We start from the raw sequence: 27,811 nt of genomic DNA, 5'->3' as shown, positions 1-27,811 counted from the left end.
AGTTTCTGCTGAAAAATCAGCTCAAAACCTCATGGGGATTCCTTTGTATGTTATATTTTGCTTTTCCCTTGCTGCTTTTAATATTTTTTCTTTGTATTTAATTTTTGTTAGTTTGATTAATATGTGTCTTGGTGTGTTTTTCCTAGGATTTATCCTGAATGGGACTCTCTGCACTTTTTGGAATTGCATGACTATTTCCTTTCCCATGTTAGGGAAGTTTTCCACTATAATCTCTTCAAATATTTTCTCAGACCCTATCTTTTTCTCTTCTTCTTCTAGGACCCCTATAATTCAAATGTTGGTGCGTTTAGTGTTGTCTCAGAGGTCTCTGTGATTGTCTTCAATTCTTTTCATTCTTTTTTCTTTATTCTGCTCCTCAGCAGTTATTTCCACCATTCTGTCATCCAACTCACGTATTCATTCTTCTGTCTCAGTTATTCTGTTATTGATTCCTTCTAGTGTATTTTTCATTTCAGTAATTGTGTTGTTCATCTCTGTTTGTTTGTTCTTTAGTTCTTCTAGATCTTAGTTAAACTTTTCTTGTATTTTCTCAATCTGTGCCTCCATTCTATGTCCGAGATTCTGGATCATCTTTACTATCATTACTCTGAATTCTTTTTCAGGTAGGTTGCCTATTTCCTCTTCATTTATTTGGTCTTGTAGGTTTTTACCTTTCTCCTTCATCTGTGACATAATTTTTGTCATCTCATTTTTTTTTTTTTTTGGTGGGTGCGATTGTGTTCCTGTCTTGCTGGTTGTTTGGCCTGAGGTTTTCAGCACTGGAATTTGTAGGCTGTTGGGTAGAGCTGGGTCTTGGTGCCAAGATGAGGACCTCCAGGAGACCTCACTCCAGTGAATATTCACTGGACTCTGAAGTTCTCTGTTAGTCCAGTGGTTCAGACTCAGAGTTCCCACTGCAGGAGCTTCAGCTCAACCCCAGGCTTGTAAGCCAAGATCCCACAAGGTGCATGGGGCAGCCAAAAAAAAAAAAGAAAAAAGAAAAGGAGCAGAACAATAACAAAAGTAAAAAATAAAATTAAATTAGAAAGCAAACATGTATGTTAGAAAGAATAAAAAAGTATATATATAGATGAAACAACTGGAAGGTAAAACAGAACCACAATAGTAAAAAAAGAAAAGAAAAAGAAAAAAAAAAGCAGGAAAAAAGGCCTTGGCTGTGGGGGGTGGGGAGGCGGGGCTTAAGTAGGGGTAGGGTTTAGGTGGTGGATGGGGCCTATGCTTAGGACCCACAGGGCCAGAAAATGCCCTGAGGGGGTAGGGGGTGGGGCTTAAGCTCAATGCAGCCAGAGAGAACCAGGTGTGCCTCTGGCCTTGGAGGGGAGAGGATTGGGTCCAGGAGCCCAGCAGGCTTCCCAGGGCCAGGTGGGTGGGGGAAATGCCCAAGGCACCTCCCCTGATCCCCTGACCCCACATGGTCCCTGCTGCCCACCTCTCCTCCTCTTCCCCACTCTTCCCTCTGTCCTACACCCTTAGTATCCCCACAGCCGAGGGGGCCTCAGACGGCAGAGGACCAGGCGCAGGAGCACAGCAGGCTTCCTGGGGCCTGAGTGGGTGGGGGAAACACCCTCTGCACCTCCCCTGATCCTCCAATCCCAGAGACCCCCCCACACCCGCCTCTGCTCTTCTTCCCCCACCTCCCTCCTATGCCCCTAGGACCATTTCGTCCTGGAAGGGGCCTCTGAGGGCGGAGGACCTGGACCAGGAGCCCTGCAGGCTTCCTGGGGCCTGACTGGGCCAGGGAGATGCTAGGTGCACTCCCCCATGATCCTCCAAGCCCCTGAGGGTCCCTCCAGGCATGGGAACACCTCCCCCCTCTCAGCTACCCCTCAGGGGCACTTGCTTGTCCTGTCCAGCCTCCACTTCTTCTCTCCCCTCACTCTCCCCTCATCCTACCCAGTTGCTTGGGGGTTACTACCATCTCCTTGGGTGTTGTGGTCCCTCACCAGTATCCAGCAGGTGCCCTAGGTGTGGGGAGATGGGACCTCCACATCCTCCCCTGCCACCGCCTTGACTCCACCCCTGATGGGAGCACTTTTGGGTACACCAGAATCCCTGGAATTACTTGATCCAAGTAGCTGGTCTCCCCAGCATAAGAGCAACCATGTCCCGAGCCCACAGCCCATCTTGCTTGGGTCCTTCCTTCTCTCAACCTTCCTCACTCCCATGCTCACATCTACAGTCACACTTGGATGCTTAAGGCTCCTGCAGAATATATCAAGACAGCATTCTTCTCATAGTCCCCTGGGGCATATTCACTCATCCAGTTAAAAACAGATATTGAAAAGATTCATAGTGATTAGTGGTTTTAGCTTTGGTTCAGTTCATATTTCAGATCAAGAATTATCTGAAGATCTAGTTCAGATGGTAGTTCAACTGAGAGGTGTGTGAACAAAGAATATTGCCTGCCACTTCAGTTAACAAAGGATGTTGTGACCATAAAGCCATCAGCCACTGCACCCACCCTTCTCCCCATCCCCACCACCCCACCCCGCCATAGTGTATCCTGAGGGGAATTCAGGAAGGAGAAAAACAGGATTCTGGCCTTAGATAGTTAAGGTGCATATCAAAGGGATAATTTCAGTGAGCCCAGACTGTTGCATCTTCTCATACATAGAAAAGCAGTAACGTCATTAACTTGAGATGTCTGTTTTTTGTGATTAGCAGCAATCTTTTGATGTCCCACAATATAGTTTTATTTCAGCAAAATCTCCAATATATCTTGGCTCTTTCCTGTCGACTGAAAAAAATGCACAACGTGAGAGTTGTGAGTTAAGTTTTACTGGGCCCCAAAATGAGGACTATAGCCCAGGAGACAGCATTTCAGATAGCTCTGAGGAGCTGCTCCCAAGAGGTGGGGGGAAGGTCAGTATATATGTGATTTTGGTGAAGGGGAAGCATGTGCAATCAAGCACATAGTTTTTACAGAAGCTTTCTGCTAGTCCCATGAAGGTCACTGCTGGTGACAAGGAGCAGACGTCACCATGAAGGATTTTAGTGCTTTTCTGGTTTTGAGGAGATACAAGAATTGGGCTCATAAAATCGTCTCTTGAAAATATCTAACTCTCTGAAGACTTGTTCCGCCAGCTTTTCCAGAGTACAGAGGGCCTCATTCCTGATCTCCACACTGAACTCCTTTCAGGGGATGTTGAAGGTCAGCAGCTGCAGCAGCTCATAATTTGATCGTTGTAAAGGTAGATGGCAAGTGCCAATTTGTAGGTGACATCCCTTATCTCTTTGGAACAGTCCCTCAGAGAGATCTGAGAGGCTGTATCCCAGGCTTAAGTCCTCAGTAAGTCTGTCCAATAAAACATAATTCTCAGCTTTTAGGTTGTGCATTTTCTTTCAGTTGACAGGTGCTATATCCAGGCCACAAAAAAGAGAACCCCACACCCTCCTTCTGTCTTCCTGGCCCAGGAAGTGAGTGGGGTGGGGAGAGGAGGACAGGGTGGAAGGGCTTGGAACCTAGTGGAAACAGTCCCCTGACCTCCCCCTTCCATGGGGGGGGAGTTGTTGCTGGGAAGAACTGACCTCCCCAGAGCCTATGTTGCCCATAGCCTTGTGTCCAGGTGGTGCCAAATAGCAGCTCAGCTCAATGGAATATGAGCAGAAGAGCTGCCTGTCACTTCCAGGTTGGGACAGTGGAGATGCAGGTGGGAACCTGGGGCTGGAGTAGAGTGGATTCCAAGGAGAGTGGGGGACCTTGGGGGTCTGAGGGGAGAGGGCTTCTATATCTTGACTGGAGGAGTGGTTACATGGGCACATTTGTCAAAACTCATTAGTTGGTACACGTACATTTTATTGTATGTAAATCATACAATATATGAATGAAGCTAATTCTAAAACAAATAAAATAACCTGGGCAAAAGAGCTTTACCAACTGTAAAGAGCTGTGAAAATCAGTGATTCATGATTTGTCCAACTGTACAATGTGAGTATAGAATTCTGTGGACCTCCTCAGATACAGGGTTTACGCTGGAGCCCAGGCTGGGACTAAGGAAGAATTGGCAGCAAAGGGCTTTATCTGGGTGGGAAGTCCTAGACCCTGCCCAGAAGACAGGAATCCAGAGTTAAGTGTGGACAGCCAAGGAAAGGAATGTAGACATTGAGCAGGAGTGGTGCTCTGCCCTGGTCCCTACTCTGGGTGAGGAGGCAGGAGCCAACAGTGCAAACAGAAGTGCATAGAATGGTGTGAATTACTCTCAATTACAGCAGCAGGGCAGAGCATTTGCCCTGGGCATGTCCCTACTACTTCTCCATTTAAACTCCCTCCCTGTACTGTCTTTCTGCTGTCTTTCTACCTGCACCCTACAGTCTGAGAACCTCCCAGGATGGAAAACCAATCCTACTCCTACTTCTGTGCTTACCTCTGCCGTGGCCCTTTTCAGCCCTCGGTCTAAAGCCCAAGTCTTTCCAATGTGTGGAACCTCCTGGGATCTAGCCCTGCTCACCTTCCAGCTGCCTTCCCAGTCCTCAGTCCTGATTTCCATTCCTGTGTGACTCTTTGCAGTTCCCCCAAAGTACCACTTCTTCTCATCGAGCCTGAGCGGGGGAACTTCCAGGAGGTTCTAAGAACAGGTCAGCTCTGGTGGTGCCCTTGGCTGCCTGGAGTCAGCAGCCACGTGAAGATGTAAGCAAGCTGTGCTGTGGCCTGTGCAGTCATGGTGGCAGCAGCCATAGAGATCTGGGGAGGGGGTGAAAAGGGAGAGGGAATCCTGAGACACGGAAGCAGCTATAACTTTGGTGAGGTCAGCATGGTCTGAGGGAAGTGGGCCAGGGCTGCACTCTTCACTCTTTCTGGTAGTCCACCCTCTCCCTAGAGGATGGGGAGAGCTTTTCAAACTGGAGTCATCTGCATAGACTAGTATTTACTCCTTGACAAGGGGAACTATGTTGGCAGCTCTTACAACCACAGGCATCAGGCATTATCACTATCTCTCTAGTAGTAGGAAACTGAGGCACAGAGAGATGACATCTGTTGCCCAAAGTTCCAGGCCTGGAATTTGAAGCTATGCCTCTGGCTCTAGAGGCCATGCCCCTTACCACCAAGCCATACTGGCTCTGATCCTGGCACCTTGATCCTGCAAAGTGCATGTGGATAAACTACTTCCTCCCAGGCCATGTAATTGAGGCCTGGCCCCTGGGGCATGCTGCATGGCCCTCTAGACTCTCTGCATGTCAGCAAGCTGGATGCAGAACCATTAACTAAGAGCCCAAGAATCCCAGAGGATGGGAGAACCATGGAATAGAAGGAGTCTGGCCCCTTCCTCACTCTCAGAGGGGAGCTGCCCAGGACAGCTGCCCAGTCAGGAACATCTATATGGGTTTAAATAACTGAGAAATCAACTTTCCTTGTATTAAACCCCGATGTTTTTGGGTTTTTTTTTACTAAGATCTATTTGTTACAGCAACACACCTTAGCTTATTTTTAGTTGCAAAGGAGAAAAACAGTAACTTTATAGTGGAGAAACCTGGCAGATATGACCTTAACCAAGCAATCAAGATTAACATCACCAGTTGATACGACATATCAACATCATGTAACTCCTGATAAGATGCACTGGGGCTCTGTACCCATGTTCCATTTCATGCAAGGCTACAAGACACATCATTTCTGTGGGATTCTTGCCAAAAAGACATAGCCTCAATCTTGTCCTAAGAAAACTTCAGACAAGCTCAAATTTCTGAAAAACTGGTCAATAAAATAAATACTCCAGAACTGTCACAGAGTGTGGGAGACTGAGGAGACATAACAACTAAATGCAAAGAATTGGATCCTGGACCAGAGAAAGGACGTTCGTGAAAACTGGCAAAAGTCAAATGAGGTCTATTAGTTAGCAGTATGGTTTCAACGCTAACTTCCTGGTTTTAGTAATTGCAGTGTGGTTATGTAAAATGTGAATGTAAGAGGAAGGTGGGTGAGGGGGTACTAGAACTCTCTGAACTATTTTTGAAACTCTTTGAGAAATCTAAAATTATTTCAAAATTAAAAAACTAAAATAAATAAATGAAAATGAATGTGGTGATGAGCTACCATCAGATGGCCTTTCTGGTGGCTTTGGTCTTAATCATCATCAGCAAGCCTGGACAATAAAGACCCACACTGGGTTACACCTTTAAAAGTTTTTATTACAGAAAACCCCATTCTTCCAAGTCCAGCTCAAGGCCCCCCTTATTTACTAAAACTGGGCTTCTGTGCATATTGGATTGAATGGTTTTCTTGCTCCCTGGGTATCTGCTGTGGAGTTGAGGACTCTGCCTTTGATTGTAGTTCTCTGAGAGGAGGGGCTGGGCCTCTGTAGCCATGTTCCATTCTGCACAAGGCTTAGAGACACCTAGTCAGCAGGGCACTGACAGCATTATGCCCCTGCCTGGGAGGTTAGGCAGGGGAATCTGACAACTTTCAGCAACCCCTGTGCACCCACTTTGGGTCTGGTGGTGACAGTGTCCTAGACAATGTCACTGTGGGCCCGAGACTACAGCCAGTTCAATTGCTGAAGAGCCAAATATCAGTGCTGGGGTCAACACAGGGCATTATGGCTGCCCCCCACCCCCCAAGTGTGAGGATGGGGACAGTGGCATGTTGATCCCCAGAAGTGCAGGGCTGTAAGCAAAAGATGCCAGCAAGGTGGAAGGGTCTGCTTCTCAGAAGCAAATTAGACAGGGATCAGGGAGGTCCTGAGAGCCCACACACAAAGGTGCAAAGATTTCAAAGGCAAGTAACTGGGAAGTGGTGCTGGACAGTGGCTTGAAGGAAGCCCAGCCCAGAACATATCAGGACAGATTTGGTCATTGAATGAATCAATGCTTTAATAATAAGGAATAATGTGGCTATCACAGGGCATTACCTGGAAGGCTGTGACTGCTACTGCTACTCACTGAGCAGTTAAACAGGGGACGGGAGGGTTTGAGGGTGCAGATCTCAGAGCAGCAACCTCAGCAGGAGAAGGCTGCCAAGGGTCAAGGGTGTGAAGAAGCCTTTAGAGCCAGTGTCACTGGTGGAGCTCGGGGGAGTGGGAGTGGGTGTTGAGGAGGCATTGGAGCTGTTTTCACACTCAAACTTTAGGAAAGTGACTCCTCCAACCGTCCGATTTCCAGTAGCCAGGAACTCACAGGTGGAGTTGCTGACATTGGAGCAGCCTTTCAGCACGAGCTTCATCTCTGTGAATTCAAAAGAGACAGTAAGGACTTCACAGCCCCTTCGCCCTTCCTCCCCAGTCTTCTCAATGACCTGCAAGAGCTGAAACAGGTCTGTTCCTGACACAGGAGCTTGGAAGAAGGAACCCAGGATCAAGAACACCAAATGGTAATGGCAGAGTGGCTGTGGAGGTGAGGGCCTAGATACCCTTTCCAAATCAGTCCTGGAGGAAACCAAGGCTCCTGGAGGTGGATGCGAACCTGAGCTCACGGGTTAGGGCCAGAGCTGAACCTGAGACTGAACTCTTCAGTGTTTTCCTGAGTAGCTGGCAGGTGGTGAAATCCAGGGACAGGCTCAGACCCTCCGTAGTCCTCTGCTCTCAATCCAGGAGGGAGTCAGCATTTCAGACCTGCTCCTGGCCTCCCCTCTTCTAGGCTCTGCTTTCCATCCCCACTCCTCTCTGGACCTGAGTTCTCTCTGCCTGAGTTTTCCCTGAGAAGAGGGAAAAACAGCCAGAGGGGATGCAGAGAGACCCCTGTGTCTTAACTCTAAATCTGTGTTGTGATGTGTTTAACCCCGTTTTAAGGTGCAGGTCCTAGGAAAAGACAAGGGAATTTGCAAAGAAGATGTGATTGTGATTGCAGCTACCTTTTACTGAGTACTTACTATGTGCTAGTATTGCTCTGTAGGCTAAAAGTCAAACAGCCCTGGAGGAGAGGCAGCTCACAGGGGAGGAAGGGGCTGGAGGAGGTGACTGGCTACTTGTTAGAGGCAGGGCTGCAATTTGAGTTCAAGACTGACTCCATACGTGCTCTGAGAAGGAGGGGGAAGCCTCCACATCCCAGTAAAGAAAGCAATTCGTTGCTGCTTTAGAGCAAATATCAGTGCTGGAGGTTGAATTAGAGTGTGTTAGGAAGATGTGTTGCCTGGCACATGGCTACAGTATTTTTTTTTAGCATCTTTATTGGAGTATAATTGCTCTACAATGGTGTGTTAGTTTCTGCTTTATAACAAAGTGAATCAGCTATACATATACGTATATCCCCATATCCCTTCCCTCTTGTGTTTCCCTCCCACCCTCCCTATCCCACCCCTCTAGGTGGTCACAAAGCACCAAGCAGATCTCCCTGTGTCATACAGCTTGGGCAAAAACAAAAACAAAATCCTACATTTATGGTGGCTTTGATCTGTCTGGCTTTCAGATTAAGTCAAAGGTGGCGCAGTGGTTGAGAGTCCGCCTGCCGATGCAGGGGACACGGGTTCATGCTCCGGTCCGGGAAGATCCCATGTGCCGCGGAGCGGCTGGGCCCGTGGGCCGTGGCCGCTGGCCCTGTGCGTCTGGAGCCTGTGCTCCGCAACGGGAGAGGCCACAACAGTGAGAGGCCCACGTACCGCAAAAAAAAAAAAAAAAAAAAAGCCTTTTTTATTTATTGGTTTTATATTGTATGATGGTTAATTTGTATCTCATAATGGTTAATATCAAATTACTTTTGTAGAAAAGAACAGTTGGTTGGTTTTTTTTTTTGAGAGAAATCATCAGTATTGTTTATTTTCAAGTTTACAATGACTTTTTTTTAAGTATGAAATGCTGTCTTGGTTGTACACCACCACCACAGGGGAATAGATCATGGCTAAAATGTTAAATAGATTTTTTTTTATTTTGTTGTTGTTGTTGTTCTTTTTTCAATTAGTTGGATATTAAAGCCCCGTTTGACTCTTCCTTCCAGGTGACCCAAGCTGTCATAATCCAATACCTCTCAGTGACATGCAGAGAAGGGAAGTATACATATAAAAGGAAATAAAAGTCAGACCCACCCATACCTACAGAACAGCTCACTCTAGTAAAGAAATAAATGTCAGGAGTGACATGATGCCCTTAAACGAGCCTGGCTTGATTGCAAGCCATAAGAGAACAGGGTTCAAGAGACCGACAGCCCAGGAGGAATGAACTCTGGACTGAGGTGGCAGAAATAGCCACCAGCTCAAAGCTACATTGACAGCCTCACTATCTCAAAGGCATCCTGACCTTATTCCCTCTTCTTACTAACCTCCTCCAGGCCTTTTTTGTTAATCCAGAATTTATGATCCAAGGCATGACATGTTTTAAACTCAAGTCCCATAAAAAGGAAGTGACATACCATTCTTAAATTCTGCAATTAGACTGACACATCTTTCTTCTTTATAACATTTCCGGGTTGTCTCATTACAGGAAGTTTCACTAGATCCATAACATGCAGAGCACCCTGTGTTGCTGGACACCTCTTCCTGTGGGGGATCTGGGTAGAGTAAGAGTCATTAACTCAGAACAGTGTTATCACAAATATCACGGTACTGCCTTGGGTGGAAGGGGAAAGGCAGACAAAGACGCTAGCCAGAGAGACCTCTCAGGGTCTCTCTGCATGCTCAGGAATCTCAGATCCTGCCATAAAAATACCAGTCATCCCATCCCATGTCCCACCAAAATATTTACAGCACACAACCTCACAGACCTGCCCTTACAGGCCATCCAGTCTTCAAGAACTGTGGTCAGTGAGGGTGTTGGGATGAGGAGGGAAAGGTAAGATTTTGAGCTAAAACCAACCTATAGCTAATGTCAACGGTAGCCAGCTATTCTGAACATTAGCCAACAGGTGTGTGACTATTACTAAATCTAGCTCTGAACAAATGAACACAGCCCATTATTTAACAACGTGACTTGGATAAAAAGAAAATTACATTGAGACTCAGCTCTGCTATTAATGAACCATGCTCTATGACTATGGCCACATTTTCTCCTCTTCAAAAAGAAGGCTTTTTTCCCTGGTGGCGCAGTGGTTGAGAGTCCGCCTGCCGATGCAGGGGACGTGGGTTCGTGCCCCGGTCCGGGAAGATCCCACATGCCGCGGAGCGGCTAGGCCCGTGAGCCATGGCCGCTGAGCCTGCGCGTCCGGAGCCTGTGCTCCGCAACGGGAGAGGCCACAACAGTGAGAGGCCCGCGTACCGCAAAAAAAAAAGAAGGCTTTGATCTAAGCCAACAGTTCTCAAATGGTGGTCCAGGGACTCCTGGGGATCCCTGAGACCCTTTCAGGGAGTCCACTAGGTCAAAATCATTTTCATGATAATACTAAGATGTTCTTTGCTTCTTTTACTCTCTTTCTCTCATGAAAATACAATGGAGTTTTCCAGAGGCTACATGACATGTGAGATTGCAACAGACTAAGAGAACAAGCAAATCTGAGAACCCAGCTGTATTCTATTAAACCAGAAATTAAGGAGCTTTGAGAAAACATGGAGCAATGCTATTCTTCCCACTAAATATTTTTTGTTTTGGAAAATAGTTATTTCTATGTAAAAACAAATGTTATTAATGGTAACATGTAATGAGTTTTATTATTTTTTAGTCAACTAATAAATCTTTTTAAAATTTCTTAGCCTTATTTTTAATACAGTTAATATTGATAGATATAGTCCACAGAAACAAACGTTATTTGGAGTCCTCACTAATTTTTAAGACTTAGAGTCTTGAAAGAGGTCCTGAGGCCACACAATTTGAAAGCTACTAATGAGCATCTAGTACCCTCCCACACATCTCGGAGCGCTGTGATTTCTGTCTTTACTGAGAAAGGGGAAAGCATGGTAGTAGCGCTGGTTTTCCTCATTTGTTTCTCAAGTAGTTGTTGTATGTCAGCAGTTAATGTTACCCAAATATTCACTGAAGTGCCTAGACTTAAGATGTCCACCCAAGAGTGAGAACCATAGGTAGTGCAGGAAGGGACAGAGCAGGGAGGACAGAGGAAGGATGTGGCCAGCACCCACCTATGGTGTCGTTGGTGTCATTGCACGCCTTTCCTTGGCAACACTGGCTTGCAAAATGGAAGGTTTCATTAGCAGATACGTGGACTGTGAAAGTCTCAGCCACGCTGCAATTATCCGCAGAGCAGGCCTTATCCTCATACCATGTGATGTTTTCTCCTACACAAAGGCAAACACAAACTGTCAGTCCTGGGTACAGAGCGTTCAGGGAGGGCAAAGGTCCTGAAGAGCAACTGCTTTAGGCAAGGGCAGAAAACACACCCTCAGCTCAATGCAGTTTGGGGGACACTGGAGAGGGTTTCCTGCAAAAAGAAAAATCCTTCTCCGTGAGGTAGTTCCTTTGTTTAGCAAGAGATTATCAGAGAAGCAGCTTAAATTCCAGGTGAAAGGCTGATGGGGAGCTTAGAAGTGGGTGGTTCAGGTTGACACACCCAGAGCCCACTGAACAGTCTTAGCATCTAAATATAGACAAGTAGATGTGATGGGTCTATGTGCAACACGATGTTGAACCTGAAGTTAATCAAGCTTCTAGACCAGAGCTATCCAATATGGTAGCCCTAGCTCTATGTGGCCACCTACAAATCAGTCCTCAGTCACACTAACCATATTTCAAGTGACCAATAGCTACATGTGGCTACCACATAGGACAGCATTGACATAGACATTAACATCACTGAAGAAAGTTGTACTGAACAGCATGAGTGCAGTTTACAGGAAAGACCAGGAGTAGGGGAACAAGTGAAATGACATTACAAAGAAGCAATCAAACAAAGCCAGAATATAAGACAGCTACAGGATAAATGGCCCCATTTCTCCAACAAATCAATGGGATTGAGCAAAGAAAGTGATATTCGTTATTATTAAACAAATTAGACACAATAGACCTAACAGCAAAATGCTATGTGAGGATTTTGTTTGGATCCAAATTCCAATGCATCTACTAGAATACATCTTTGAAACACTTGGAACATTTTTAAGGTGGCCTGGGTATTATAAGAAATTTTTAAATTATAGCTAATTTTCTTAGGTGTGATAATTGTATTGTAGTTATATAAAAAGGGGAAAAAAGTTCTTATCAGAGATGAATAGTGAAGTGTTTATAGGGGAAATAACATGCTATCTTGGGTTGCTTTAAAATATTATGGGGAGAGGGTAAATTAGGAGTTTGGGATTAAAATATACACACTACTGTATATAAAATAAATAACCAACAAGAACCTACTGTATAGCACAGGTAACATACTCAATATCTTGTAATAACCTATAATGGAAAAGAATCCATTTTCCTAAAATGGAAAAGAATTCATATATATGTGTGTCTGTGTGTGAATCACTTTGCTGTACACCTGAAACTAACACAACATTGTAAATCAATTATATTTCAATAAAAATTTTAAAAATAAAAATAAAATACTATGGGGAAAAAATAGCAAAATGTTAATTGTTGACACAGGATGGTGGTTACACGGGAGTTCATTATAGTCTTCTACCTGCTTCTGTGTGTGTTTGAAATGTCCATAATAAAAAGTTTAAAATAAGTCAAAATGCTCTGAGAGAGAGGTAACAATCACGCCAGCAGAACACCCTAGAAGGAAGTCTGAGTGAAAATATGTTGGATCTGGAACAGGAAGGAACACTGAGAAGAGGGAAAGGGGGGCAGAAAATGGAAAAATGAAAACACCTAGAGCAAATTGCCTGCTTTGTAATGTAGCTAAGAGCTGCCCCTGCTTCTCACGTTCACTAATACAGGTCTAGCATGAAGTCTGAGTCAGGCGCCGCAATTCCAAGGAGCCACAGGGCTTGTCTGCTTGCTTGGCTCTACCACTGTTACTGACTCCTGCATGCTGCTTCTCCTGAGAGGCGCCTTCATGACCCCCTCTCTCCTTGCACAGCCCAGCCTTAGCCTTGCTTTCCTGGCCAACCCCTCCAGCACCTGCCCTGTGCAAGTTCCAGAAATGGGAATGATGAGCATCCCCCAGGCTCACCTAGAGAAAAGTTCGTCAAGAAAGTGGTACAGCTGATACTGGCATTTGCGGGACACTCAACGGCATTTCCGTCAACACAGGGGTCTGTCAACGAATTACACTGCACACAACTCAAGGATTCTGGGAAGACAAGATGTTCGGTATCGTCAACATTCAGGAGACATTTACAGAGTGTGCTCTGGCCAAAGCACTGCACTCACCTCAGGGTAAAAGAATAGCCAGGATGGCATCCCTTCCCTCTGGGGTCCCCCAAACTTTAAGCTGTGAGATGGAGCCACCCCCATTAAGTTTATCCCCACTGTCCACCATTCCCCATTGGGAAGACCCAACCTTGACCCACAGCACTGAGTGGTACCACAGGGGGCAGTGTGCACAGAGAGGTCTCATGGCCTCCACTGCCCACACCTTGACATGAGAGGTCACATGAGGGGATCCCAGGGCACCAAGAGTGAGAAGACCGTGGTGAGGTGGAAAGAGGGGTCTTCATTCCAAAAGGGGGCCATGTGGTTTCCCTCACCTACAGCTGCAACCGTGAGCATGACGATGATACCAGCGAAGAGGAAGCCCTTCATGGTGCTGGACGTATGTCGTTGAGGATGAGGACTGTGGCCGCGGAGCCTTAAGCCAGAAGAGACACAAAGAGGGCAGTCTGGGGAATCAGAAGGCTGCTGGGGAGTGATATTCCCTAGGATTGCAATCAAACTTCAACAGACCCAGCCCATCCTTGTGACAGAAGGAATCAGCATCCTCAGCGGGGAGCACCGAGCCAAGATGTAGATTCCACCCTGCCCTTATACCCACAAAAGTCGGGTTTTCCCAATCCTAGATGCCTGCAAAGGCGTCCACACACAAGTACAAAACACAGCCCAGGGCATTTCCTACAGAGCCACTATGGGTACAAAATGGGCAGAAAGATGACTGCCAACCCCACTGAGGATGGGAGACCAAGAAGAACGCTGGGGTCTCATGTCCCAGAGCATAATGTCCATCCTGTAGGTGGTATCTTGCCACATTCACATAATGCACATAGGAGCTCTGTCTCTGCCATCGCCACTCCAACAAGCAGGCACATATTGAGCACTTACTCTTGTTCCAAGCACTTATGTGCATTGATTCATGTAATTCCTCCACCCAGCAGGCAGGTACTATTTTTAGCATCACCTTATTTCAAAGGGGAAATCAAGCCCCAGAGAGGTTAAGTAAAGCACTCAAAGTCAAGGTTGCACTCCTGGGAGGGGTTAGAGCTGGATTTGGCCCAGGCCTCTAACCACACTGACTCTAGCACACATGACCCCCAAAGCCCCGGACCTGGACATGCTCAACCTACAGAGCTCAATCAGAAGCCCCAGCACACTTCTGACTGGTCTGTCATCAATCTCTCTGCACATGAAAGTCATCTAATAGCTAAGGTTTAGCTGTATTTATTAAGATCCTGGGAGTTTGGGGTTAGCAGATGTACACTCTTATATATAGGATGGATAGACAACAAGGTCCTACTGTATAGCACAGGGAACTATATTCAATATCCTGTGATAAACCATAATGGAAAAGAATATTTTTTAACATCTTTATTGGAGTATAATTGCTTTACAGTGGTGTGTTAGTTTCTGCTTTATAACAAAGTGAATCAGTTATACATACACATATGTTCCCATCTCCTCCCTCTTGCGTCTCCCTCCCTCCCACCCTCCCTATCCCACCCCTCCAGGTGGTCACAAAGCACGGAGCTGATCTCCCTGTGCTATGCGGCTGCTTCCTACTCGCTATCTATTTTACATTTGGTAGTATGTATAAGTTCATGCCAGCTGGGACAAAGCGAAAAGAATATTTTTTAAAAAAGAATGTCTATATGTGTATAACTGAGTCACTTTGCTATGCAGCAGAGAGTGGCACAACATTGTAAATCAACTATACTTCAATTAAAAAAAAAGATCCTGAATCAGAGCTCCTAGAATTTTAATTTGCCCGTGTATCAAAAACCATGGAAGGGAAATGTCTGGCTCTGCACTGAGCCCTTATTCATCGTTAGCTCATTTATACTATGAATAGTAACCAGGAGCTACCTGTGGCTACTTACCTTTGGATTCATTGAAGGAATAAAAAGGAAAGATACTGTTTCTCAGTCACCAGCCATGTTCCAGTGCTCAGTGGCCACATGTGGCTGGTGGCTACTGTATTGGTCAGTGCAAGTATGGAACAAGTCCCAGGGCACAGTGCTGCTGTAAAGATTTTTGCCCACTCCACAGCTGAGAAAACTGCAGACGGAGGGATAATGGAAGCTGCCCAAGCTCACCCAGCTTGTAAGACGAAAAGTGGGACTCCATTCAGGGTCCTTCCAGGTCCAAAGCCGAGTTGTACCATAATAGCTGCCACTTACTAAGGAGCAACTGACTTTCATTAGGAGCCACCGCCTGCATCTCACCTCACCACACCACATACACATGCTCCCCCACATACACACCACACCACACACACACATACATACACTCCACACCCATACATACACACACCACACACACACACACACACACACACACACACACACACACACTATGATCCCCTAGTTAACTGATTAAGAGTCGGTGAAAAGAAAGAGAAATTAGCCCCAATGGAGGGAGACAGACAGCCCATCAATTATCTAATGGCCCCAATATTTAGAGATCTTAGGAGAAAAATTAAGTATGTTTGGTTTGAAGCTTGTGGCAGATGTTCTGTGCATTGCACCCTGCATCCCCCAATGCCCAGTCACCACTCCAGGCCCAGAACCCCAGTAGAGAGAGAGGTTCAGGGGTTGGGCCTCCTGGGAAGGGCCTCTCAAGCCTTGTAGGTGTAAAGGAAGAGGAGATGGGAGGGCAAGAAAGGAGGGAAAGAGTCCACAGCAGCCACATCAGTTAAGTGCACAAATCACCTCGGCCCTGCGGTATAGACCTGATGATTCGCCTCATTTTCAGAGGGAAATAATGGAAGCCCAGAGAGGTCAGGGCCCTACCTAGGGACATGTAGCAGAAGAGGCAGATCTTGGAGGTGGTGGGACTCAGGGCCCTGTGCACCACCTCTGCAGAAGAGAGGAGCCAGTGAGCTGGGGGTCAGGGCAGGGGCCCCATAGGGAAAATGAGACCAAGTACATCTGTACACCCCTTTGCAAAGTCCTTCCTATTCATCCTATTGTTGGACATTTTCGGCTGTCTGAGAGGGTCTTACCTCAATTGTTCTCATCTTACACAGAGGAGCAAGAGCTCACAGAAGCTGTGAGAAGGACGCAGCACCACACACACACACACACACACACACACACACACACACACACAGAGCAAACCCCAGCACCTCTCCACTCCAGCCTTCCCCTTCCCAGGCACTGCTGGAGGAGCAAGAGAATGCCAGGAGAATGCCCTGGACCCCAGCCAGCGCTGAATGCCCTTCCCCTGCTTTCAGCTTCTCCCCGGCTGGGTCCTGTCTCACAGCCCAGACCCAGTCCCTTACCTTCTCTGCCTGGCCCAGAGATTGCCCCGAAGAAGGTGGATCCTGGCAGAAGGTTGGAGAAGGTGTGTGAGGGCCCTTATATAGCAGGTGGCTGCACAGTCAGAAAGCACGGCTGCCTACAGGGAGGGGCTTCTGGGCCAGACTGGGCCCTGCCCAGCCCTAGGGACATAGGTGGCTTAATCCTAGGCAGCTATGATGTTGGTCAACTCTCTGAAGCCTCCAGGAATTGGGAGAAACTTTGGTCAAGACCTGCCTTTGGCAAAATGTGCAAGAGAGCAAGGTGTGTCCCTGGCACTGTCTCATGTTGGCTGTCACCCACCAGATGGATTCTATGACCGGTTAATGTGTCACAAGCATCCCCTTATCCCAACCTGGTAAAGCTCTCACCTTGATTAGCCCATTTACAGCTGAGGAAACCAAGGCACGTAAGAGAAACATAACAGATTTGCCCAAGGTTACACAGCTGGGACAGGGTCAGAACTCAGAATCAGGTTACATGGGGTTTGTGTGGCTCGGGAAAGGGTCTCAGGTACCCTTGGGAAAGTGTTTGAACTTCACTAAGTCTCAGGGTCCTACAGACAAGACGAGGATAAACTCACTGGGTAAACTTACAGGGTAGAGGGACCACAAAGTCCCTGCCTGCAGGATGCCCTGTGCACCTCAGTGAGGGGCCTACAGCTACAGCTGCTGCAGCTTCCAACACCCCAGGCAGTTTGTCTGGCAGTGCTGTCTGGGCAGCCACTGTTGGTGAGAGCTCAGGTCAGCCCAGGATTCTCCCAGCCCCGCCCTCACATTGTGCTGTGTGTGCTCCTGGCTTTGAATGTGGATTTGAGTTCCCTTCTCTCCTGCTGTTCCTGCCACTTCAGATATTCACACTCACTCACACACACGCAGGCACATGCACACTCTCTCTCACACACACACACACACACACACACACACACGGGATGGGTGGGGGACTGAGGATTCAGGGGTTGGGGGTACGCATCACACCAACATCTCCAGCCTACAGTTAAACCTTAGAGATCCCTGCTCTTGAAAATACTCCTTGTTCACTGCTGTTCACTCTGTGCTGGTCTGTGGCTCAGCTCTCCCTCTTTCCCCAAACTCATGCATTTATTCAATATTTTTGGAGGACCCACCATGCATCAGGCCCACTCCAGGCATTTGGGAGGTATTTGAGCAAAGAGACAGAGACTTTGCCTTCCTGGAGTGTAGTCTAGAGGGGGAGACATGACATAAACAAAGCGATAAATAAGCAAATTACAGGGTAGATTAGAATGCGGTGACTGCTCTGGCAAAGAGACAGAGAAGAGCAAAGGTGAGGGATCAACCATACTGGGGGAAAAGGGGGCACATGATTCAATTTTAAATAGAGAGGTCTGCATTGGTCTCATGGAGAAGGCAAAATTGGGGTCATTTCTACAAGCAGAGCCTCTGGCCATCTCTTGTTTTCTCCTTTCTTCCTCTTCTGTCATCAGTCTGACTACAACAGCAATTTCCAAAACAAAGGTAGCTCTCTCCCTGACAGAATCCTATTCAATCTTCACCATAGCCAGCTGGCAGGGCCCAGTGGGGGAAGTGAGAGCAGGAGCAGCCAATGGGATGTGGGTGGGGGAGGGTCTGAGGATAGAGGAGTTGAAGAGCCCACATAGGCTGCCTTTGAGATAACAGCCCTGGGTGTGTGTGGAGGGGGGTGGGGTGGGGGGGTGTTGTGCTCCAGTGTCTAGCCAAGGACAGACCGGAAAATCAATCTGATCAATGTTAATTCTTTTCGGAAGGTCTGGGTCTGAATACAGACTTTGCTCCTCATGTCCTGTAAGTTACTTACTAACCTGGCTTGCTGGTCCTGAGCTTCCCATCTGTAGAAAGAGAACAACAGACTGAAGAAACACCTGCTGATTATTTCATCCTGGAATCCTTACCCTGTTCCATTGTGTTTTTTCCAGTGTCATCTAACAGTAATGCCATGGGGGCATTTGATCTTGTGTGATGCAGTGGCAATCCCTGAGCTGGGCTGTGCATGACCACTAACAGCAGGCCTGGGTCTGCCCCTCCCAAGGCCCTGGGCAAGATGAGTATCATTATCCCTTTGACAGATGAGGAGACTGAGCCACAGAGAGGCCTCTCTTCCAGGTCTTCAGGTACCAGGGCCAACACAGCTTATGTAGGACCAGCCTCTGCCCATAGAGTTGAGAACATCTACCCAGCTCTCCTCCTCCCTGTTCCAGGGTCACCTCTCTGTCATCACTGCGGGGCTATCAGGGTCCAAGGGCTGGGGTCAGTCACAAGGTATTACAAGAAGACACCCCGCTAAAGCAAACCCTCCTGACTAGCCAAGAAGTCCAGGGACCCAAGAGAGACAAGGTCTCAACACACATCCCAACTTTTGCTCTTAAACTAAGCACAGTGGGCACACCTCAGTCACCCTGGCTCCATTATCCCCTTAGAAGAAGACAAGGCTGGCTGTCCTTATGACCACTCTGTGGGGCAATCTGGGACTCACTTGGATCCTGGAGAGTTATCCTAGGGTGTGAACCAGAACCACTGTGGGAAATGGGCTTCTCCCATTTCCCTCGATCATTAGCAGACAAAGCTTTGAGGTGAGTTCTTAGAAGAGTCCACTCTGTTTTGGAATAAACATGCAGAGATGTGCAGCCTCAGGGCAGGATGGCCAGAGCAGGAACTCCAACAGGTGTCCAAGCCGAGAGCTAAGCAAAGGGTTCAGTCGAGAACCTCCACCCCTGCTTCGTCTGCTCTCCATCTATGTTTGCTTCTGGGAGCTTTCGTTGACTGGCTTGTTCCTCCACCTTGGAAACGTGAGAACAGGCTAAAAATAATGAAATTGCTGTCCCTAACTGCAGGCACCATGCAGGAGAAATGTGCATGACCTGAGAGATAGTCCATGCTCTGTGTAAGGTGGTAAGCCTCTGAGTCTTGAGTTCCCCTTTTGTCAAATGGGAAAAGCATTGCCACTCACTCCTTAAGAGTAATTCTGAGAGTTAAAGGAGATCTCTTGGACAGACACTTAGTATACATCCATCATGTTGTAGGGACTCCAAAAAATGATTACTCCCACTACAGTTACTGCTCCTAGAGTTTGCACCAGTGACACCACAGCCTAGGGGGACACACCAGGTCACATAGGGCAGGGGTTAAGGTGGGGCCCGACCTCAGAGCATGCTGCTGCCACCTACAGATCGATTAAGCCTGTACCATTAGTTGCAAGTTCTCTGAGTCTCAGTTTCCTCACCTGAGAGAAAAGGGACATCCACAATATCCAACTTTTCATAAAGATTAAGAGGAAACACATGGTGCTCTTTGCATGGGGTATACACTATTATAAATTTGGTCCAAGGACATTTTGCTATGATTACCATCAACTCAGTCACTGACAGTTTTCCTGGGCTTTCTTTGTGGCAGGCAACAAATCAATGTCTAGGACCAAATCAGTAATCATCTCAGGACATTTTCAATATGACCATCTCTCAAAAAACTCCAGGCTCTAAATATATTTTAAGAGTCATGTACCAAAATGTTCATTGCAGCTCTACTTACAATAGCCCGGAGATGGAAACAAACTAAGTGCCCATCATCAGATGAATGGATAAAGAAGATGTGGCACATATATACAATGGAATATTACTCAACCATAAAAAGAAACGAAATTGAGCTATTTGTAATGAGGTGGATAGACCTAGAGTCTGTCATACAGAGTGAAGTAAGTCAGAAAAAAAAAGACAAATACTGTATGCTAACACATATATATGGAATTTAAGAAAAAAAAATGTCATGAAGAACCTAGGGGTAAGACAGGAATAAAAACACAGACCTACTGGAGAACAGACTTGAGGATATGGGGTGGGGGGAGGGGGAGCTGTGACAGGGCGAGAGAGAGTCATGGACATATACACACTACCAAACGTAAGGTAGATAGCTAGTGGGAAGCAGCCGCATGGCACAGGGATATCGGCTCGGTGCTTTGTGACCACCTGGAGGGGTGGGATAGGGAGGGTGGGAGGGAGGGAGACGCAAGAGGGAAGAGATATGGGAACATATGTATACGTATAACTGATTCACTCTATTATAAAGCAGAAACTAACACACCATTGTAAAGCAATTATACCCCAATAAAGATGTTAAAAAAAAAAGAATTATTGCATCTGACATTATAAAACCAGTTTGTCTGCCTGATCTACTAATGTGAACTTCCACTGGGTTGGTGAGAAAGAACAGACAGGCCTGGTTTGACACCTGTCTACACCAGTTATGAGCTGTGCAACCTGTTTAGGATTCTCAGTATCTCCATCAAAACAAAGGGACAGAGATGTTCATGGTTGCTCATTCACATAGTGGCTGACACACAAAGAATGGCAGCTGCCTTCCCCCCATCCTTTCTCTGACAATTGAACCTTAAATGTCCTCATTTATTCAACAAATATGTGTTTGGGCATTTACTCTATGCCAGACACTGGGTAGTGTGGTTACAAAGTTAATGAGACATATGACTTCCTCGCCATCCCTAAAATTTTAAGCTAATAACAACTACAAACAAACAAGGAAACATTTTTTAAGTAAATAGACAAAGATAATTGCAAATTGAAGATTTGTTATGGAAACAAAATGGTAACTGAGTTAGGAAAGAATAGGGTTGAGGCGGGAAGACCTCTCCAAGAGGTGAGAAGGAAACAGGCAAGGGAAGAGGGAGGTCAGATGTCTCCCAGAACAGAGCAAAAAACATGAGCAATAAAGGTTCCTCAGTGAAGAACATGCCTTGCTGAAGGAACTGGCAAAAAGGCACACCAGTGTATTGAAGAATCACAAGGTTACATCCACACCTTACTGAGCTCATTTCAACATTTTATGTTGGCTCTTCTCACAAACAGCTTAGATGAAGTGCAAAGAGTACCAGGCTTTTTGACAGAAAGTGAGAGTTCAAAACCTAGTTTTGCAATTTACTAGTCAGGTGCTAACTTTTATCCATGAATCACAATTCCCTTACATAAAATGGTAAAATTAGTAATACTTACCTGGGAGAAAATGGATGGTGACTCCCTGCCCTTCATCCATGAAATAGAATGGGAAACAATTAATTTGTCACTGGTTTTATCATTCCTAATGAATGTGGTAGGTGAGCACAGGCTCAGAAACAAGACATCCCTTACAGACCATGTCAAGGTTATTGTGTCCATTTGGAGCAAAGTCATGCTGACTGGGAGACTATACTTGCTTAATATAGGATTGAATTACATTGTCTTGAGAAGAATATTAAGACTCAATTTTGCTTTCTAGGTAATGAGTGAGGTAACCTGCAATTTTCCCATTGTTGAAGAGTCTGAACTGATCCCAGCTAACCCCCTCCCCCACTCCGTAGCTCATTCTTCCTCTCTTCAGAACCAACAACCCCGGGCAGAGGACAGCCTCCATTAGCAGCTGGCCAGAGCCCAAGGTGATAGCATTGGTGAGATTCCAGAAGGGAACAAGGGATGAGATTCTGGGTCTCTAGGGATGCAGTGGAGTTGAGTTTCCCTGGGGAGTGGGAAGGAGGGAAAGCAGAGATAATACTGGAGGCTTCATAGGAAACAGAGGGAGATAAATCAGGGAGGAGTGAGAAGAGGTAGACCCAGAAGAAAGAAGAATCATCCAGGACCCTCCTTCCCTCCTTCTGCTTCCTCTTTGAGACCCAAGACAGAAGTGACTTGACTCAGGCTCCTTCTGGATGTATCGGTCTACAGCACCCAACAACCTGTCACTGAATGCACCTCCACCAGTGAGCAAAACTGCCTTGCTTCAGAGAGGTGTTACAACCACTTTCTCATCACTCTGATGACAGATGGTAGTGCTGTTCTTGTTTGTTACTTTTCAACATAAAATCTAGAAAATCTATGGCAGCTTCAAATATTTGCTTGGGAAACCGGGGGGGCAGACAATTCATTCTCTTATTCAGTTTGTCCTAAAGTCAGAAGCTAGAATGGTGAAGGGCCAAGAAGAACTGGCAAGCTTAAAGGAAGAAAAAACAAGTACAAGGGCAGCTGAAGACAGACAATACATAAGGCTATTTCCTGCATCTTGCTTACAAGGCTGCGTCTATATGCTTACTGGTACAGGGACAAGCTTTCCATGCCTTTGGGACTCATTCAAATGGCATACTCCTATAGGGAATACCATGCTATTTCAGAAATTAAAAATGAGTTTTTAAAGGGTGACACAGTGAAAGGCCTATACTGACGCTGGTGGCAATAAGGAAGTATGGAATATAAGGCTGGTTTCTATTTCTGGTTTTCATAGGCGGTGTGATTTTGGTCAAAGTCCTTCCCTCATATGTGCCCCAGGAAAGACACTGATAAGTCCAGAATTCAGTCTAGTTTCAATTGTATTATTTTAACAGAACCAACTGGTCTGAGGCTTCAGTCCCCAGAATTTGAATCTCTGAGTACAAATATGGTTCTTGAGATTGGGCAACCTGACCTTAGTGCAGACCATGTGCAAACCCATCACACAAAGCCTTTTAAAACTATCTCATAAGTTAAAATGTATTTGAAAAGTTCATAAGGGAAAAATAAAGACAAAATCCTTGACAAAAGAAAACATGGTCAAAGAAACCTCACATTTTACAAACTGGGTTCCACTTCAGTAATGGCAACATTAGAAGCTCTGTGGATCCCCTCCCCAATGAAATAAGCATAACTGGTGAGAATTATTAAAAATATAACCATGTAAAAAATCTCTGAAATTGTATATACATATATATGTGTGTGTATGTATATATATATATATATATATATATATGTATAACTCAAATAGCAACCATAAGTTGGAGTGTGGCTATACTAATATCAGATAAAAAGGATTTAACATGAAAAAGTATTGCTGGAGATATATGGGGACTTTTATAATGATAAAAGTATCAATCCATCAGGAAGATATAAGGGTTATGAACAGATGTGTACCTAAAGAATACATGAAGATGCCAAACAACTAGCAAGATAGGAACACAACCCCACCCATTAGCAGAGACACTGCCTAAAATCATAATAAGGTCATAGACACCCCAAAACACACCACTGGACGTGGTCTTGCACACCAGAAAGGCAAGATGCAGCCTCATCCACGAGAACACAGGCACCAGTCCCCTCCACCCAGAAGCCTACAAAAACCACTGAACCAACCTTAGCCACTGGGGGCAGACAACAAAAACAATGGGAACTACAAACCTACAGACTGCAAAAAGGAGACCCCAAACACAGTGAGTGAAGCAAAATGAGAAGACAGAGAAATACACAGCAGATGAAGGAGCAAGGTAAAAACCCACCAGACCAAACAAGTGAAGAGGAAACAGGCAGGCTACCTGAAAAAGAACTCAGAGTAATAATAGTAAAGATGATCCAAAATCTTGGAAATAGAATGGAGAAAATACAAGAAACGTTTAACAAGGACCTAGAAGAACTAAAGGGCAAACAAACAATGATGAACAACACAATAAATGAAATAAAAAATTCTCTACAAGAAAACAATAGCAGAGTAACTGAAGCAGAAGGATGGATAAGTGACCTGGAAGACAAAATAGTGGAAAAAACGACTGCAGAGCAGAATAAAGAAAAAAGAATGAAAAGAATTGAGGACAGCCTCAGAGACCTCTGAAACAACATTAAATGCACCAACATTTGAATTATAGGGGTCCCAGAAAAAGAAGAGAAAAAGAAAGGGACTGAGAAAATATTTGAAGAGATTATAGTTGAAAACTTCCATAATATGGGAGAGGAAATAGTCAAACAAGTCCAGGAAGCTCAGAGAACCCCATACATGATAAATCCAAGGAGAAACACTCCAAGGCACATATTAATCAAATTATCAACAATTAAATACAAAGAAAAAATATTAAAGCTGCAAGGGAAGGGCAACAAATAACATACAAGGGAATCCCCATAAGGTTAACACTGATCTTTCACAGAAACTCTGCAAGCCAGAACGGTGTGGCAGGACATATTTAAACTGATGAAAGGGAAAACCTACAACCAAAATTACTTTACCTAGCAAGGATCTCATTCATTGTCAAAAGAGAAATTAAAACTTTTACAGACACGCAAAAGCTAAGAGAATTCAGCACCAACAAACCAAATTTACAACATGTGCTAAAGGAACTTCTCTAGGCAGGAAACACAAGAGAAGGAAAAGACCTACAATAACAAACCCCAAACAATTAAGAAAATGGTAAAAGGAACATACATAGCGATAATTACCTTAAATGTAAATGAATTAAATGCTCCAACCAAAAGACACAGACTGGCTGAATGGATACAACAACAAGACCTATATATATGCTGTCCATAAGAGATCCACATCAGACCAAGGGATACATACAGACTGAAAGTGAGGGGATGGAAAAAGATATTCCATGAAAATGGAAATTAGAAAACACTGGAGTAGCAATTCTCATATCAGACAAATTGACTTTAAAATAAGGACTAACACAAGAGACAAAGAAGGACACTACATAATGATCAAGGGATCAATCCAAGAAGGAGATATAACAATTATGAATATTTATGCACCCAACATAGGACCACCTCAATACATAAGGCAAATGCTAACAGCCATAAAAGGGGAAATTGACAGTAACATAATAATAGTAGGGGACTTTAACACCCCACTTTCACCAAAGGACAGATCATCCAAAATGAAAATAAATAAGGAAACACAAGCTTTAAATGACACATTAAACAAGATGGACTTAATTTTTATTTATAGGACATTCCATCCAAAAACAACAGAATACACTTTCTTCTCAAGTTCTCATGGAACATTCTCCAGAATAGATCATATCTTGGATCACAAATCAAGTCTTAGTATATTTAAGAAAATTGAAATCGTGTAAAGTATCTTTTCCAACCACAACACTATGAGACTAGATATCAAAAACACGAAAAAATCTGTAAAAAAATACAAATACATAGAGGCTAAACAATAAACTGCTAAATAACCAAGAGATCACTGAATAAATCAAAGAGGAAGTCAAAAAACACCTAGAAACAGATGACAAAGAAAACACGACAGCCCAAAACCTATGGGATGCAGTCAAAGCAGTTCTAAGAGGGAAGTCTATAGCAATACAATCCTATCTCAGGAAACAAGAAACATCTCAATAAACAACCTAACATTACACCTAAAGCAATTAGAGAAAGAAGAACAAAAAATCCTCAAAGTTAGAAGAAGGAAAGAAATCATAAAGATCAGATCAGAAATAAATGAAAAAGAAATGAAGGAAATGATAGCAAAGATAAATAAAACTAAAAGCTTGTTCTTTGAGAAGATAAACAAAATTGATAAACCATTAGCCAGAGTCATCAAGAAAAAAAGGGAGAAGACTCAAATCAATACAATTAGAAATGAAAAAGGAGAAGTAACAACTGACACTGCAGAAATACAAAGGGTCATGAGAGACTACTGCAAGCAACTATATGCCCATAAAATGGACAACTTGGAAAAAATGGATAAATTTTAGAAAAGCACAACCTTCCGAGGCAGAACCAGGAAAAAAATAGAAAATGTAAACAGACAAATCACAAGCACTGAAATTGAAACTGTGATTTAAAATCTTCCAACAAACAAAAGCCCAGGACGAGATGGCTCCACAGGCAAATTCTATCAACATTTCGAGAACAGCTAACACCTATCTTTCTCAAACTCTTCCAAAATACAGCAGAGGGAGGAATACTCCCAAACTCATTCTACAAGGCCACCAACATCCTGATACCAAAACCAGACACTGATGTCACAAAGAAAGAAAACTACAGGCCAATATCACTGATGAACACAGATGCAAAAATCCTCAACAAAATACTAGCAAACAGAGTCCAACAGCACATGAAAAGGATCATACATCATGATCAAGTGGGGTTTATCCCAGGAATGCAAGGATTCTTCAATATACACAATTCAATCAATGTGATACACCATATTAACAAATTGAAGGGGAAAAACCATATGATCATCTCAATAGATGCAGAAAAAGCTTTTGACAAAATCCAAAACCTATTTATGATTTTAAAAACCCTCCAGAAAGTAGGCATAGAGAGAACTAAACTCAACATAATAAAGGCCATATATGACAAACTCACAACCAACATCATTCTCAATGGTGAAAAACTGAAACCATTTCCACTAAGATCAGGAACAAGACAAGGTTGCCCACTCTCACCACTATTATTCAGCATAGTTTTGGAAGTTTTAGCCACAGCAATCAGAAAAGAAAAAGATTCCAAGTCGGAAAGCAGAAGTAAAACTGTCACTGTTTGCAGGTGACAAGATACTATACATAAATAATCTTAAAGATGCTATTGGAAAACTACTAGGACTAATCAATTAATTTCATAATGTAGCATGATACAAAATTAAGGCACAGAAATCTCTGGCATTCCTATACACTAATGATGAAAAATCTGAAAGTGAAATCAAGAAAACATTTCCATTTACCACTGCAACAAAAAGAATAAAATATCTAGGAATAAACCTACCTAAGGAGAAAAAAGACCTGTATGCAGAAAATTATAAGACACTGATGAAAGAAATTAAAGATGTTACAAACAGATGGAGAGATATACCATGTTCTTGGATTGGAAGAATCAACATTGTGAAAATGACTATACTACCCAAAGAAATCTACAGATTCAATGCAATCCCTATCAAACTACCACTGGCATTTTTCACAGAACTAGAACAAAAAATTTCACAATTTGTATGGAAACACAAAAGACTCCGAATAGCCAAAGTAATCTTGAGAAAGAGAAATGAAGCTGGAGAAATCAGGTTCCCTGACTTCAGACTATACTACAAAGCTACAGTAATCAAGACAGTATGGTACTGGCACAAACACAGAAAGATAGATCAACGGAACAAGATAGAAAGCCCAGAGACAAACCCACGCACATATGGTCACCTTATCTTTGATAAAGGAGGCAGGAATATACAGTGGAGAAAAGACAGCCTCTTCAATAAGTGGTGCTGGGAAAACTGGACAGGTACATGTAAAAGTATGAAATTAGAACACTCCCTAACACCATACATAAAAATAAGCTCAAAATGGATTAAAGATCTAAATGTAAGGCCAGACTGTATCAAACTCTTAGAGGAAAGCATAGGCAGAACGCTCTATGATATAAATCACAGCAAGATCCTTTTTGACCTACCTCCTAGAGAAATGGAAATAAAAACAAAAATAAACAAATGGGACCGAATGAAACTTCAAAGATTTTGCACAGCAAAGGAAACCATAAACAAGACCAAAAGACAACCCTCAGAATGGGAGAAAATATTTACAAATGAAGCAACTGATAAAGGATTAATCTACAAAATTTACAAGCAGCTCATGCAGCTCAATAACAAAAAACAAACAACCCAA

At 44.4% G+C, this 27,811-nt stretch overlaps 1 protein-coding gene across 6 annotated transcripts in view; it reads right to left on the bottom strand.

Annotated features, from left to right (window-relative positions):
- Positions 1-6,126: 6,126 nt before the first annotated feature.
- The window catches only part of LYPD8 (LY6/PLAUR domain containing 8), a 37,011-nt gene continuing 15,326 nt past the window's right edge, over positions 6,127-27,811 (bottom strand). For 2 of the 6 annotated variants that reach the window (XM_060144509.1, XM_060144513.1), the window contains exons 2-6: positions 13,451-13,551; positions 12,934-13,053; positions 10,952-11,107; positions 9,295-9,432; positions 6,127-7,179 (exon numbers count right to left, since the gene is read on the bottom strand). In XM_060144509.1, the coding sequence (XP_060000492.1) occupies positions 6,941-7,179; positions 9,295-9,432; positions 10,952-11,107; positions 12,934-13,053; positions 13,451-13,551 (754 nt within the window). In that variant the 3' untranslated portion in view covers positions 6,127-6,940. Of the gene's footprint in view, positions 7,180-9,294; positions 9,433-10,951; positions 11,108-12,933; positions 13,054-13,450; positions 13,552-17,555; positions 17,633-18,248; positions 18,276-18,919; positions 19,080-21,443; positions 23,037-27,811 lie in introns of those variants that run through there. The other 4 variants (XM_060144508.1, XM_060144510.1, XM_060144512.1 and 1 more) reach the window with 4 other exon arrangements.

Source organism: Lagenorhynchus albirostris, chromosome 3 (genome assembly GCF_949774975.1).
Source record: "Lagenorhynchus albirostris chromosome 3, mLagAlb1.1, whole genome shotgun sequence".
In the NCBI taxonomy this organism is placed as follows: Eukaryota; Metazoa; Chordata; class Mammalia; order Artiodactyla; family Delphinidae; genus Lagenorhynchus; species Lagenorhynchus albirostris.
This window is presented reverse-complemented; position numbering and strand designations above follow the sequence as displayed.